We start from the raw sequence: 14,049 nt of genomic DNA, 5'->3' as shown, positions 1-14,049 counted from the left end.
CTCGAACCGGGTTCGAGCTTCAACCTACATTTAAAACTTTAAACATAAAAAAAATTACAAAAATAAATAAAGAGAATATTGTGATGACCTTAGTACCATTGAACTATAAGGTATGACAAAGGAGTCCAAGACTTTGCAATGGAGCATACTGATGTATAATAACCGGTTTAATAAACCTAAAAGAAAGAGCAAATACCTGCATCAACATGTTAAGGGACCTAAAAGGGTTGAATGATTAATCGTCTTTGAGGTTTGAGGTAAATAAGAACAACTATCAACCAACTAGAGAGAAAATTGACGAAGGCAATTAGAGTAAAAGGGTATTTTCAAAAAAAAAAAATACTAACAAGTCAGCTCACAAGCTAATAAGCTGAAGTTGGAAAATCTTGAGTTTGACTTGTTATACTTAACAAACCTTATTTCAAGTTTGAACTTAAGCCAAACACAAGTCATAACTGAACTGCAGAACTCGAATAGTTTGCGAACCGGTTTGGCTTGGTGCCTCCCTTAGCTGAAGGGGTGAATATCCCTTACCCAACTCCAACACAATTACTGATGTCCTATAATGTAAACTACTAATGAAAAAGAATAAGAATGAAATAGCAGAAATAGATAAGAGAAATGTCCTTAGCCTTTTTCATAATTATGGTTTACCGCCCTAATTGAGCACTCTCCCGTCCTAGTCCCTTCCATTTTAGTAACAAAACAATATAGAGCCTTTGAAATAACAGGCTATGGTTGGTCTCTTAAATAAAATTTATTCATATAGGTTGAATGAGCTCGGTCCATTAATCAAGCATAACTTCCTGTTCCTGAGGTTCTACTATGTTTTCTGGGAGTACATTTTTTAGTCAATAGTAATCTTCCGAATAAGGTCTCTCTCGAGAGAGTTTGTGAGCAGCCATTTGCAATCAATTTGGGTTTCTTTAGGAGGCACATAAATTAACATTAGGTGCTCAAAACAGATACACAGAACACACTGCTTCTCACGCAGTAGTGTAAGGAGGCCATAGGGAGAGTGACCGAGTGACACAGACACGAGCAGACCCCTTCCTGCTTAGTACTTATAACCCTTAACGTGCAAACTCTCAGACGCCAAACCGCCGCCGCTGCCGCTCACTCCGGTGTACTTCCCAAGTGTCGCCTCCGAGTTTGCCTTGCACCTGGCCAAGAATGCCTGCTGAGCGATCGGAATGTTCTCCTTCTTACCAGCCCACGTCTTGAGAGTACTCTGCTGTAAGGCTCTCCCAAAGGAAAAGGATAACTTCCATGGCTTCAATACCTCCAGCTTGTTCATAGCATTCAGGTTCACAGTCGCTTCTTCCTCGCTTTGGCCGCCTGAGAGGAACACAATGCCTGGAACAGCCGGCGGCACCGTTCGGCGCAATGCAGCCACGGTGTACTCTGCAATTACCTCTGGTGCAACCTGTAGAAGGAAGAACGAACGAAATCGACAAAATTATTGATTCTGTTTGACTATTTATCTTGGAAAGGATTGTGAATGAATGCACCTTAGGGCTGTCTGACCCAGGCGTGACCATGTTAGGCTTAAGGAGAGTCCCTTCAAGAAGCACATGGTGCTCATTGAGAGCCTTGTAGACGGCGGCCAACACCGTCTCTGTCACAGCCGCACATTTCTTAATGTCATGGCTGCCGTCCGTCAGCACCTCCGGCTCCACTATTGGCACCAGCCCATTCTCCTGGCAAATGATAGCATAGCGAGCTAGGCCCTGGGCGTTCTGCTGTATCGAAAGCTCTGATGGCTCATTTGGACCGATCTTCAGAACGGCACGCCACTTGGCGAAGCGAGCCCCGGCCTTGTAGTACTGCTGGCAGCGGGCACCGAGCGAGTCGAAGCCTTGGGTGGTGGTCTCGCCATTCGTTCCGGCGAGTTCAACAGTACCCTTATCTACTTTGATCCCGGGGATGACGGAGTTCTCCTGGAGAACCTCCACGAAAGGCTTTCCATCGGACGTTTTCTGGTAGAGAGTCTCTTCGAAGAGTATGACTCCGGAGATGTAAGCTAGGGCGTTGGGTGATGTGAAGAGAAGCTCACGAAGCGCCTGGCGATTCGACTCGATGTTCTCCACATTGATGCTCGCCAACCGCTTGCCGATGGTGCCTGTGCTCTCGTCGGCGGCCAAAATGCCCTTACCAGGAGTGGCAATGTACTTGGCATTCTTGATCAGCTCATCTGGAACAGAAAAAATACATAATTAAATTTGAATTTCGAATTGGATGGATATAATTGTCTCAAATTCTTTTTGCATGGAAATCAGTCAATAAACAGACAACCTAAGATTTGTGCCTTTGTGAGTCTATAATTAATGTGTCGCACGTTGAGAGTTTTTGTTACAGTATAAAGAGTAGTAGAGTAATTTAAAAAGTGAAGGAATACCAGCATATTTTCCGACGAAGGCAGACATGTTAGGGGAGTTGGAGGTTGCTCAGGGGCTGGTACCTGAGAAGACGGAAACGCAGCAACTGAAGGCTCTTTATACACAAGTCGACCGTCGAATATTCCCACGAATCCGTTAAGTGTGAGGACGACACGTGTCCTGAGTGTAGCCTGGGAAGGGTTATCATCGTTAGATAAAGGAACGAGTGATTCGTCTTAGTCGACGCGGACTTACCGTTTGGAAGTTAGAATGTGGAATGGCCCCAAATGAGCGATCGTTCTCAATCAAACTCTCCTAGGGTTCTCTTATCCTTTGTAAACAGAGGTTAAGAACTTAATTATACAGTTCCACACACAAAAAAATAAAAAAATACAGGTGGCACTTCCGGTTACTGCTTCTAGCGAAGATCTTGTAACGGCTTCCTTGTCAACAGTGGCCGGGGATTTGTGGCGAGAAATGGCGATAAGGAACTTGAGGACATTCCATGGTAGACAATTGTCCAAGGACCCTAGTGGATACAGGTGGGCCTATAGGATGGTGGTTCAAAGAAATAAAGGCCTTACTTAACAGCCACAATAGCATTACGACGAAATCCTTCGTGCAGGTCCTACATTATGGATGCAAAGTGACAAAATCCTCTTAGAAAGGACAATCCCTAGGCTTTCATTTGTGGATACAGTTTTGATCAAGACAATTGTTCTTGACAGACGAACTGCCCAATTATTAAAGAGGACATTTGGACATATTACAAGTGAAGGACCCCAATATGTGACCTTGTTCTAGTCACAGACCATTCAACAACGTAAGGTTAAGGCACTCTTTGTGCCTCTTTACAAGTGGCAAAAAGTAGCCAAAGTGCTAATAAGCCGCCTGGAAACTAAGCTACTAATTAGACGTTCAAATCAAATGATCATAACTCAAACAGTAGTTCAATTAAAACTTTGCCTCCACCTTGTTATCACAACTCTGTCGAGGCAATATAATCTTGTATTGAACTTTTTGATACCTGCGAGCTGTCACCTGTTATTTGTCATTGAAATGGATATACGACTGGCTTGATTTTCATTTGTGAAAAGCCATCTTCAGTCATCTGTCGAATAATCAACATTTATTAAAGGAAAATAGAGGAATATGAGAAGAAAAAAGGAATGAGAGAAAAAATTTAAAGAGAATCTCTGCCAAGTTGTTTCTTTGGTAAGAATCTCTCTTCCAAGCGTATTGCTGATTTTGAACTAATGCAGATATAACCTTTTTATCTCTGATACAATGTATAAATAAATGATAACAAATACTCATACGCATATATTGCAAAATGGAAATACAAAACTACATAAACAAAACATAAAACACAAGCTTGAAAACACCGGTATATTATCATCAATGCTATGGGACACCCAAGAAATCAGCCGATTCTGATCAGAAATTTAAGCAAAAAGGAAACCACCAAAATTGCAAGAGAATTCAGATGCTCAACTAATGAATTTTTTTTGCCTCGGGTAAAAGCTGCATGGAACAAAAGAAACAAATAAATCAAAAACAGGAATGTGAGCAACTGGAAATTGATGTTCAATGCTAAAATGTACTTTTTCCAGGATATGTTTACAAAACTGTGCACTAATTTTTAAGAGTAACCTTTTCCTGGTTTTGTGACACACACACACACACAAAAAGGTCCCTGAACTGTTGGTAAGAAACATAAACTCATGAAAGAGCATGGAAGCTGCAGCCAAATGCAGTCGAGGTCTCATAAGACTGCTCACATGACACCACATGCAATAGATGGATTGATCCAACATTGGACTGTCCCCTCCAAACAGTAAATGAGAAATAAGAAATAAGAAATAAGAAACAAACATTTGAACAGAACTCCTCTCCATTTCTCAAGAAATAAGAAAAGGGAGTTGGAGGAACAGTCTGTCCCTGAGAAAATTCAGTAAATATTTGCAGCAAAGCCAACTCACTTGCACTTCTTGTCAGCTAGTTGATCATGTTACAATCTGCTCATCGTCATCGGTCCCGAAATACCTGTCACCAAATTCACCCATCCCTGGGAATACACGGAAGTCTTCATTTAATCCAATCTCAATCTCAGAAGTTACAATTTTAATCCTTGGGAAGGCTTTGCAAACCACGTGAACTCCTTGTGGTGCCTGATAGTGTAAAATGAAACCAAATTCATGGATCTTCATAGAAAAGTATCATTAAGGCCTTTAAACATTATTATAATCTACCAAATAAATAAAATTAATTTTAAACTTGTGAAAATATATATTGTGTAGCTCTTTGCAATTGCATTTCATGTTTTAGAGTCCAACATTATTTTTCTACTTTTCTTATACAGATCAATATCATCAGGACCCCTACACATTTTTTTATAAAGCAGAACCGTAGTATATGAGTTCTTCACGGCCAAGCTGCTCCTTTTACTTTTTTTTTGGAATGATCACTACACACAGAAATGCTACACGCTATTGCCCATATGAGACTTGAATCCAAAATGACACGCTAGAAACTCCCCCATATGGTCACTGAGTCAAAATCCCAAACCAATGAGCTCACCTTTTCTTCAGTACATCTAATTTTCTAGTGGGATTTATGAGATGCATCCCTTTATGCACTGCTGATATTGAGAATTTTGGAAGCACAAAATTGCTCAAACAGAATAAACCAGCTTACAGATATTAAATTAAGAAAAATGATATTGGACTCTGGCACACCCTTCCGTATGAGCAAAGATATAGCTTGAACAGCTGAATTTCCTGAAAGATAGTGTCGACAAAAATGCAGTCAAGAAATATGCTTAAAGTCAAAATTTCAGGAATTGTTGAATCAAACAGACTAGTTGTCTGTGCTTTATTTCATCATAAGTGCGCAGGTATTACAGTCAAAAGATGAAAATTTCTGATAACCCTGAATGGAACCATTACATAAGCAATATGTGACTGCATGCGAGCAGTATAATAATAACCGTTGGCATGTAAAAAAAGTCCACCAATCTATAGTTGTACACATGATCCATGTTTGAGGCTAGTTGTTTGAGGGTGAGAGCTGTTTATGTGTGAGAGAAGAGTCCTGCATTAGTTATGATTGAAAAAATCTTAAATTTATTAGTTAGGAGAAGTCTCCTAACTTCAGCTAGTCATTTTAGGAATCGGTCAACTTCAACATGGTATTAAAGGATGGCCCATATGTGCAAGTTCCCCTTCTCAAGCTAGTTGTCTAGAGTGAGAGTAGTTGTATGTAGCAGAACAGCCCCACATTGGTTTAGATTTGAAAATATCCTTTGCTTATTAGTTGGAAAGAGGCCACCTCCTAAGGTGCCTAGGCATTTGGGAGCAACCAACCCAACATTAACAATAACAAATATGACGCATATGTGCAGCAGGCATGTAACAATTACCATTTAAGAGAAGATATATATTTATATTTAGAACAATCTGTGCTCTAATGTGGGCCTCCAATTTTTCATGCAACAATGTCAACAATAATGCATACTATGTAAGGCGTTTATAAATAACAAAGGAACTTCCTAGCATGCTCAGTAGGACTAGTGAACCAGCTAAGCAAGCGGCTGAAGTTCCACATCTACCAGCAAGTAGTCTGTTTCTAAATATCCAAGTTAACAACTCAAACAGTGCCAAGCAGATTAGTGGCATGGTCCTTTCCTTCATAATCAAGTACTTTCTTATTATTACTTCCATAAATCACTCAACACTAATAAAAAAATAAAAAGTAAAAATAAAATAAAATCAAAGAGAACCATATTTTGCATTGAAGAATGATTTTCATTTAAAATTCAAACCTGTGCCAAGTACAGGATCCAATAACAACACATGCCTATCACAGATGTCATTTGGAAGTTTCTCATAAATTAACTGCACAAAAATATAAAATATTAAATAAAAAAGTTTTCAGTAAATCAACAAAACTGGGTTGTGAACTTGAACACAAACCTGCTGACCATTATCTCCTTCCCTGTGAATAAGAATCTTTCCTATCTTTATTCCTTTACAGCATGCTCGCAGTGCATTCTCCATGCTTTCACCACTGACAGCATTAGAAGAGAGAATATCTCCTTGGTTAATTGAGAGACTTAGAATTGGCCAGAACACATAAGTAGGCAGCAAAGGCTACAACAACAACAAGTAAAAAGGTATTTTCAGGAAGCCAACGAATTAAGTAGGAGTTAATAGGCAGGATGGTAGTGCAAGGTTGAAAGTTGCATTTGAATCAAGCCAAATCTTAAAAGATTATGCTATAACCGAACACTTTGCAGTACATAGACCTATGTCTTTTTCTCTTTTTTCCCTCTTTTATTTGGGAACATAAATCAAGTCTATGATGGTGTCTGAGGAAATATAAAAAGGTATTTACAACTTTCCTAAAATCAGGAATATATCATGTTCTGGTCCTCTTTGTGAAGTGGATTCAGCAGAACCAAGGGTGAGGGCTCTTTTACTAGGAATTAACTTATGCTAAGAGATTCTCCATGCCACTGATTGTTAAAGGTGACTTGGAGATTGTTATTGTTAGTTGGGTCCAAGGCCCTTCCCAAAAATGACTAGCCAACTTAGGAAACCCCTTTCCTAACTAATAAACTCAAGATCTTTGTACTCACTAATCCATGTGGGACTATTCCTTAACACTCTCCCTCACATGTAGGCCATTTTTGTGGTTCTACAAGTGGATAATATAGGTGCAGGCCCTCTTTTGTGGCTCTACAAGTGGATAATTTTATGCGTAGGCCCTTTTTTGTGGTTCTATAAGTGGATAATTTTTAGGTACCTTTTTGTGGCTCTACAAGTGGATAATTTAGGTATAGGTCCACATATGAGTACTCACTCTGATACCATGTAAAGTTGGGTCCAAGGCCCATCCCAAGATGACTAGCCAACTTAGGAAATCTTTTTCCCAACTAATAAACTCAAGATCTTTGTTTTCACTAATCTATGTGGGACTATTCCTTAACGGTTATAAATTGGCAAAAGGAGAAACTGATCTACAATGGTAATTTGACAGATAGTTTCTTCAAATTTCAGAACTGATTCAAGCTAGGCAAATTAGTTTCAAGCATGTACATCAATCAAGAAATACAGTAGCTGATTCATTAGCAAATAAAGGGAGAACGCATCAACAACTTGTTGTCATTACATCCTAATATTGTAATTTTCTTTTTGTTTAATAAATATCCTGTTATTAAAAAAAAAGAATACCCAATCTGATCCAGCTACCTAAAACCCATAGGCCAACTTAGACCCAAAAAAGTCGGAAACAACTGAGTTAAATCAGAATTGAGACTCTAAAAACCAGAGTCTCAAAAGAGACAAGCATAAGATCTTTCCCTACCACCAAACTGAACCACCCCCCTCTATCTGAATCAACTCGCCCAGTTTACAAGTCAACCCAGCGAGTCACAAAACCATGCCACAATGGAAAGGAATAAAAAGTAAACAGTTATAAGGTAAAAGGAGAAAGTATGATACTCAACTTTTAGTTTCAAGAGAGCTTTTCTTTCTTCTTAATGAAGTTATCATCAAAGTTCAGCCAATTAATGAAGTAATTATCTGGAAATATGTCAAAAATATATAAACAAGGAAAAAAAGGAAAGAGACAACAGCCCGCAGAATGACATTTAACATCAAATGCAGTAATTTTATACAATTTGTAAGATTATGGAATAAAAAAAAATACAGACGACAGAAAGAAGCAATCAGAGAAATGAGAATTAGAAAGAAACCAAATCAAGAAACCATTAAAATCAAGAGCAATGCAACAAATGGCCATCAATCCAAAGCATGGTTTATCATGATGATATTGGGCATGATATCAGGTACCTGCCAATAACCATGTTGGATGCTTGCAGTATAAAAAAATAAAAATAAAAATGAAAAAAGGAAGAAGAAAAAGAACTAAGACGCTATTGCTAGGATGGCAAAATTAGACCTGACCCATTTATTTGATGTGTACCCAACTCAATTTATAGGCTCGGTTCTGGTTTATACTGACGCGATTAAAAATCAGATTCAAGTTTGACAATAGGACCCGTCATTTAACATCCAGCTTATATGGCTCACAAGAGCAAGAACTGGACCAACCCAGTCCAATTAACTTGGACTGAACCAGCCAGGACTCCCAATTCTCTTTTAGTAAAAAGCAGACAGTTATAAGGTAAAAGGAGAAAGTATGTTACTCAACTTTTAGTTTCAAGAGTACTTTTCTTTCTTCTTAATGAAGTTATCATCAAAGTTCAGCAAAATAATAAAGTAATTATCTGGAAATATGTCAAAAATATATAAACAAGGAAAAAAAGGAAAGAGACAACAGCCCGCAGAATGACATCTAAAATCAAATGCAGTAAATTTTATACAATTTGTAAGATTATGGAATAAAAAAATTACAGATGACAGAAAGAATCAATCAGAAAAATGAGAATTAGAAAGAAACCAAATCTAGAAACCATTAAAAGCAAGAGCAATGCAACAAATGGCCTTCAATCCAAAGCAACATTTATCATGATGATATTGGGCACAGTATCAGGTACCAGCCAATAACCATGTTGGATGCTTGCAGTATAAAAAATAAAAATAAAAATGAAAAAAGGAAGAAGAAGAAGAACTAAGTCGCTATTGCTAGGGTGGCAAAATTAGACCTGACCCATTTATTTGATGTGTACCCAACTCAATTTATAGGCCGGGTTCCGGTTTATACTGACACAATTAATAATCAGATTCAAGTTTGACAATAGGACCCCGTCATATAACATCCTGCTTATATGGCTCACAAGAGCAAGAACTGGACCAACTCAGTCCACTTAACTTGGACTGAACCAGACAGGATCACCAGTTCATTTTTAGTAAATTAGTACAATATTATTAAAGGATGAATAACATACAGCATATAGGGCACAAAGCCTCAAGCTACAAGGAAGAGAGATTCCCCAACTAAAACAACTTGAAGGGAAACTCCTTTGACTAACATATCTGAAATGGAGTTTGCAGTATGCTGCAATACTCGAAGAGGTGTATATACCTACAATCTCATTGTAGAAATATCTAAGCCTCTAAGGGGGAGAAAATTTCTTAGAGAGTCAACTCCACCCAGGTCCCAGTTTTTCTTTAAAACACTTATAGTAAGTTTTCTACCAAAACTCCTCTTAAGTAAATATATATACTCATATTGCATTTTTAAGTAGGTTGACCCAAACCCGAAGGGTGTCAGTTAGGGTCTGCATTCTTGATTAGATAAATAATGGGGTTGGGTTCTGGTGAATCCATGTAACAAATGAGTCCAGGTCGACCCAACCAGAACCCAACCCATTAACACTCCTAATTTAGATAGTAGAAGAGGATCTGCTAGCCCGCGGACTATTAGGTTCAGGTCAACTCAACCCATTGCCATATTCCTAATTTAGATATTAGAATAGGGTTCAGATCTGCTAGCGCATGACTAGCTTTCGGACTGATCACTTCCAATCACATGGAAGAGAATTCATTCATCCTCTCCATGTGATTGAAAGAGGAAAGAGATCAGCTCTAATGCAACATGACCTCACATTAAAAATATTGGCGAAAACTACTTCAGATAGATCCTATGGCCTACTCTAGTCCAGATAAGGAAAACCTCTTGCTTTGGCTCTGGAATTAACTACTACCACTCCATTTATCCTTTTCCGGAGAAAGGTCAAGACATTTTTTTGTCTTTTATTAGTAATGATTTAGCACTCATAGGTTTTAGAAAAGGGTGTAGACATGGCACCACATTGACAAAAACCTTTTAGTTCAAGAAAATGACTAAAGATGAAAACTAATGCTCCATTGATATGTTTTATTTTTATGAATGGCCTATTGACATGCTTATTGAAAGAAAAAAAAAACAGTACATAGAGAAAAGCAGAAAAGATAGTATAACACAGTCATACCTTCTGATTACCGAAACACCACAAAGCCTCTTACAGAAATCTACCCCAGTATATACTGATCCTGAATTTGTAACAAAAAACAATCTAATAAATACTTCACAAAACAAGATCAAATGTTTGAGAATATCACAAATAGGAAGTAAACTATTGAAAATCATTCCTACTTTGGTCTTACGTAGCAGCCACAACTTCTGTAGTTTCCTCTTATTGCCTTTTTTATATTTAAATATGAATTTTCAGGACAATGAGAAGGTAAAATTCATTAAGAGAGCCCGAAAGTAGGGGCAAAAAGATACAATGGGGAGAATTCAAAAGCAATCACTCAAAGAACTAAAGCAATAAAGGAAACTTAAAAGGAGGTTCTTAAATTTCTTGAGAAGAAAAAAATTCACTGACTTTATAACTAAGTACAATGAGCCTCCACTTATAATAGCGGAAACAAGTAGAATTGGATTACAATTAAACTGCCTATATCCAAATTACACCCAAAGTCAAACACTTAAATATAAGTCCTAGAACAATTAAACAATTGAACATAAATAGAAGACTAACATAAGTAAAATATCTTTTTTTTTTTTTTTAATACGATGCTTTATTTAGAACGATAAAAAAATTACAAATTACTAACATAAGTAAAACATCTTTTAATTGAGACTCTTCTGTGAGACCTGCTTCTCATGAGACTCCTCTTAAACTCCACCATATTAATTCTGGTCTATGATACTTTTTGCTATGAGAGACATGTAAGACTCTCCCATACCTGTTCTTCAACACTCCCCCTCAAGCTAGAGCTTATAACTTCAGCTTGCAATGAAAAAGATTCTTGGTCTTAAGAAAAAATCTTCATATTGTACTCTCCCTAACATAGATATTCTGGTCAAATAAAATTTCATTACCACAACACGTGGAATTCTTCATTGTATATTGTACTTCTTCTCAAATGATTGCAACACACATGTTTCAATTCTGGAAGGGGCACTCAACTTCCAAACTAAATTATTACATGTAAAGAAGATAAGAAGAAGACTTACATCAAATCAATAGAGTAACGAAAGTGACTAGACTTCAATCAATTTGAGAATCATTCATACTTCTCCTTCTATTCTCTCCCCTCAAGCTGAGAGGCAATAGCAGTGATCCCAGCTTGAAACAAAAAAATAACTGTAATAATTATCTCCTCCATCGAGGTGTCCCAAGGATAACTACTCAACCTTGGGTTGGGAATATAAATAGGGTGGATTATATTTTCCTAGTTGAGCTTGGGTCCAAGTCATGTTCCAAGTAGGAAAGCATGTCCAAAGTGAAGCCCCCAATAGTGTCTGAGGCAAGGTGGATTAGTTCTGGTGTCCGACACCGACCTTGCCTCGGATGGGATTCGAAGTAAATGCTGCAAGGTGTGAGCGAGTGCCACCTGTTAAGAATTTGACGTCCTAATTCCAAAGTAACGAGAATAATAATAATAAATACGAAAGAAGGAAAAGGCAAACACGGAAATACACAACAAGATTTATACAGGTTCGCCTCAAGGTGAGACTACGTCTTGTCTTCCGCCACTGCAGTAATCCACTATGAAGATGAAATAGTTTACAAGAGATATCGCACACTTATAGGTGTTTTTTCTACCCTCTCTCGGGTTGCAACTCAAGGTCCTCCGTGATGATAAAACCCTAATAGTGGTGCCCTTCAATTATAAAGAGAAAATTCGGGCAACCGCGATACAAGAATAAAATTTCCAAACTGCCCTTAATGAAACAGCAGTTAATATATTGTGGGTCAGTCAGGGGCTCCGCCCCCCTTCCAACCCCCCACGGCAACCTTACCGCAAAGGTCGATCCGTGTACCGACTGAGCGTAGGGCGTTGATTAGGCTCCACAACTTAACACCACCCACCCTATTGGCCCTTGATGCCAGCAGAGTTGGTCAAGAAGAGTTGGGGGGAGGCAGATAAAAAAGTGGTCTAGAGGTGGTGTTGACGGAGGGCTATTGACTAGTGATTTGTTGACTTCCATCTAACGGGTGCTTCAAGAGGTTGGGTTGAACCAATCGATTGGGCTGGACGTGGAGATGGTGGTGGAAGGGTGGCTACAATCAATTCTTGAGGGGCCTTCAAAAGAAATTTTTTTGAGGTAGGAATTGGAACCAGTGAAATCCATCAATAGTGAACTTAGGAATGCAAAGCCTAGAAAGTACCGTGGTTGCACAAGTGAGGATGGTTTTACATTTTGTCCTTCAGAAGTGTAAGATAGAGATGAGAAATTGGAAGGTTCCCATCAAGATCTCCTTCAATGGATATTTTTTTTTAAATGATGCTGAATTTTATTAAGACAAAAGCTCAAAAGAGAAATTTACAAAGGAGGGAAGCCTTTCCAAACAATGAGAGATTGCTGGTCTAGGAATGAGATTCCTATTACAATGAATAGAAGATAAAATGTCAGTAATACTATCAGTGATTGGCCAGTGGCGCCAAGGGAGGGAGCTGTCTTTGAAACACTAACTAATAACAGTCTTCGAGCCGCCTTCAATGATTAACTTGCCATGGAAACAATCCTTGAAGATTTAGAGGCCGAACAACAAAGCATTAACTTCAGCAGTATTAGAATCGGCAATGCCCACTGGACTAGCATAAGAAAGAATAGGGTCTCCATTGTGATCTCTGAACACTCCACCTGTTCCTTCCTGCCCAAGACAGCCAATAGCACTACCATCAAATTGATCTCAATGCAGTCGCAAGGGGAGGATCCCAAATGGCCATACTCGGAGTTCTATAGGAGCCAGACATATGGGCGATCAAACTTCAATTTTCCCGAAGGGAAACACCCGATAAAGCGGCAAATTCCTTCCTTGTATGAAACCCGCTCGAGATGAGACCAACGGCATGAGAAGTTGTGTTGTCCAAGGTGCAAGCTTTGGAGTTGAATCTCTGGTTGTTCCGCTCGAGCCAAATGCACCATGGAACATGCACAAGACAAGCCGAAAGTATTAACTTGTCCAGTCGAGGAAGATGAATCCCTCGAACCATCTCAAAGGTGCCAAAGAGGTCCTATGTAGCCCCACTTGGAGCCCAATCTTCTAAAAAAACTTCATCCAGACTTGCCACGAAAATCCATAGTGTAAGAGGACATGCTGGACTATCTCCTTCTATGGATTTTACTATCACTTTTTTGGAAGCTTACCTCCATTTGTTGCACAAATAGGTGACCAATATCAAGTGGGATCTTTATGAAGGAGAGTCTTTCTTCTTAGGAGACTGAGGTTTTTTTTTTTTTTTTTTTTAAATGATGCAGAATTTTATTAAGACAAAAGCTCAAAAGAGCAATTTGCAAAGGCGGGAAGTCTTCCCAAACAATGAGAGATTGTTGGGAAGTTCCGAATTTTGCCAATTTATCAGCCAAAGAGTTAGCTGATCTAGGAATGCGATTACAATTACATTGGAGACTGAGGTTTTGAGAGTCCTTTGGTTTTTTGGCCTGGTTTCCTCGATCTTTAAGATTGTTCCTTCATAGTTAAAACTTTTGTTCTTGCTTCTCAGATTCAAAACTTGTCATGGCCTTCAATTTTTTCTCATGACTGCCAGCCATCTGTTTTCCTCATCACATTCTGCAGTTGCCTCAATCTACCTCTGCCTTCGGAATGCCCTGGTGAATCAGCATCCTCTATCCCTTGACCTCCACTTGGTCGTCTTCCTCTTTGTCAGCCTTCATTCTCCTCTATCTCTTTCTCTCTCTCTCACTC

General features: G+C 38.7%; 1 protein-coding gene across 3 annotated transcripts in view; it reads right to left on the bottom strand.

Annotated features, from left to right (window-relative positions):
* Nucleotides 1-818: 818 nt before the first annotated feature.
* The window catches only part of LOC137940973 (fructose-bisphosphate aldolase, cytoplasmic isozyme 1), a 57,264-nt gene continuing 44,033 nt past the window's right edge, over nucleotides 819-14,049 (bottom strand). Inside the window, exons 13-18 of one of the 3 annotated variants that reach the window (XM_068786125.1) lie at nucleotides 10,318-10,378; nucleotides 6,353-6,446; nucleotides 6,202-6,274; nucleotides 5,114-5,158; nucleotides 1,512-2,203; nucleotides 819-1,426 (exon numbers count right to left, since the gene is read on the bottom strand). In XM_068786125.1, coding sequence (XP_068642226.1) covers nucleotides 1,058-1,426; nucleotides 1,512-2,203; nucleotides 5,114-5,158; nucleotides 6,202-6,274; nucleotides 6,353-6,446; nucleotides 10,318-10,378 — 1,334 coding nt within the window. In that variant the 3' untranslated portion in view covers nucleotides 819-1,057. Of the gene's footprint in view, nucleotides 1,427-1,511; nucleotides 2,204-2,398; nucleotides 2,427-2,998; nucleotides 3,490-4,360; nucleotides 4,550-5,075; nucleotides 5,159-6,201; nucleotides 6,275-6,352; nucleotides 6,447-10,317; nucleotides 10,379-14,049 lie in introns of those variants that run through there. The other 2 variants (XM_068786126.1, XM_068786127.1) reach the window with 2 other exon arrangements.

The sequence above is a fragment of the Aristolochia californica genome, unplaced genomic scaffold (genome assembly GCF_029961685.1).
Source record: "Aristolochia californica isolate CCGP_79_NKW_82.1479 unplaced genomic scaffold, dmAriCali1.0.hap1 SCAF_9, whole genome shotgun sequence".
Classification (NCBI taxonomy): Eukaryota; Viridiplantae; Streptophyta; class Magnoliopsida; order Piperales; family Aristolochiaceae; genus Aristolochia; species Aristolochia californica.
This window is presented reverse-complemented; position numbering and strand designations above follow the sequence as displayed.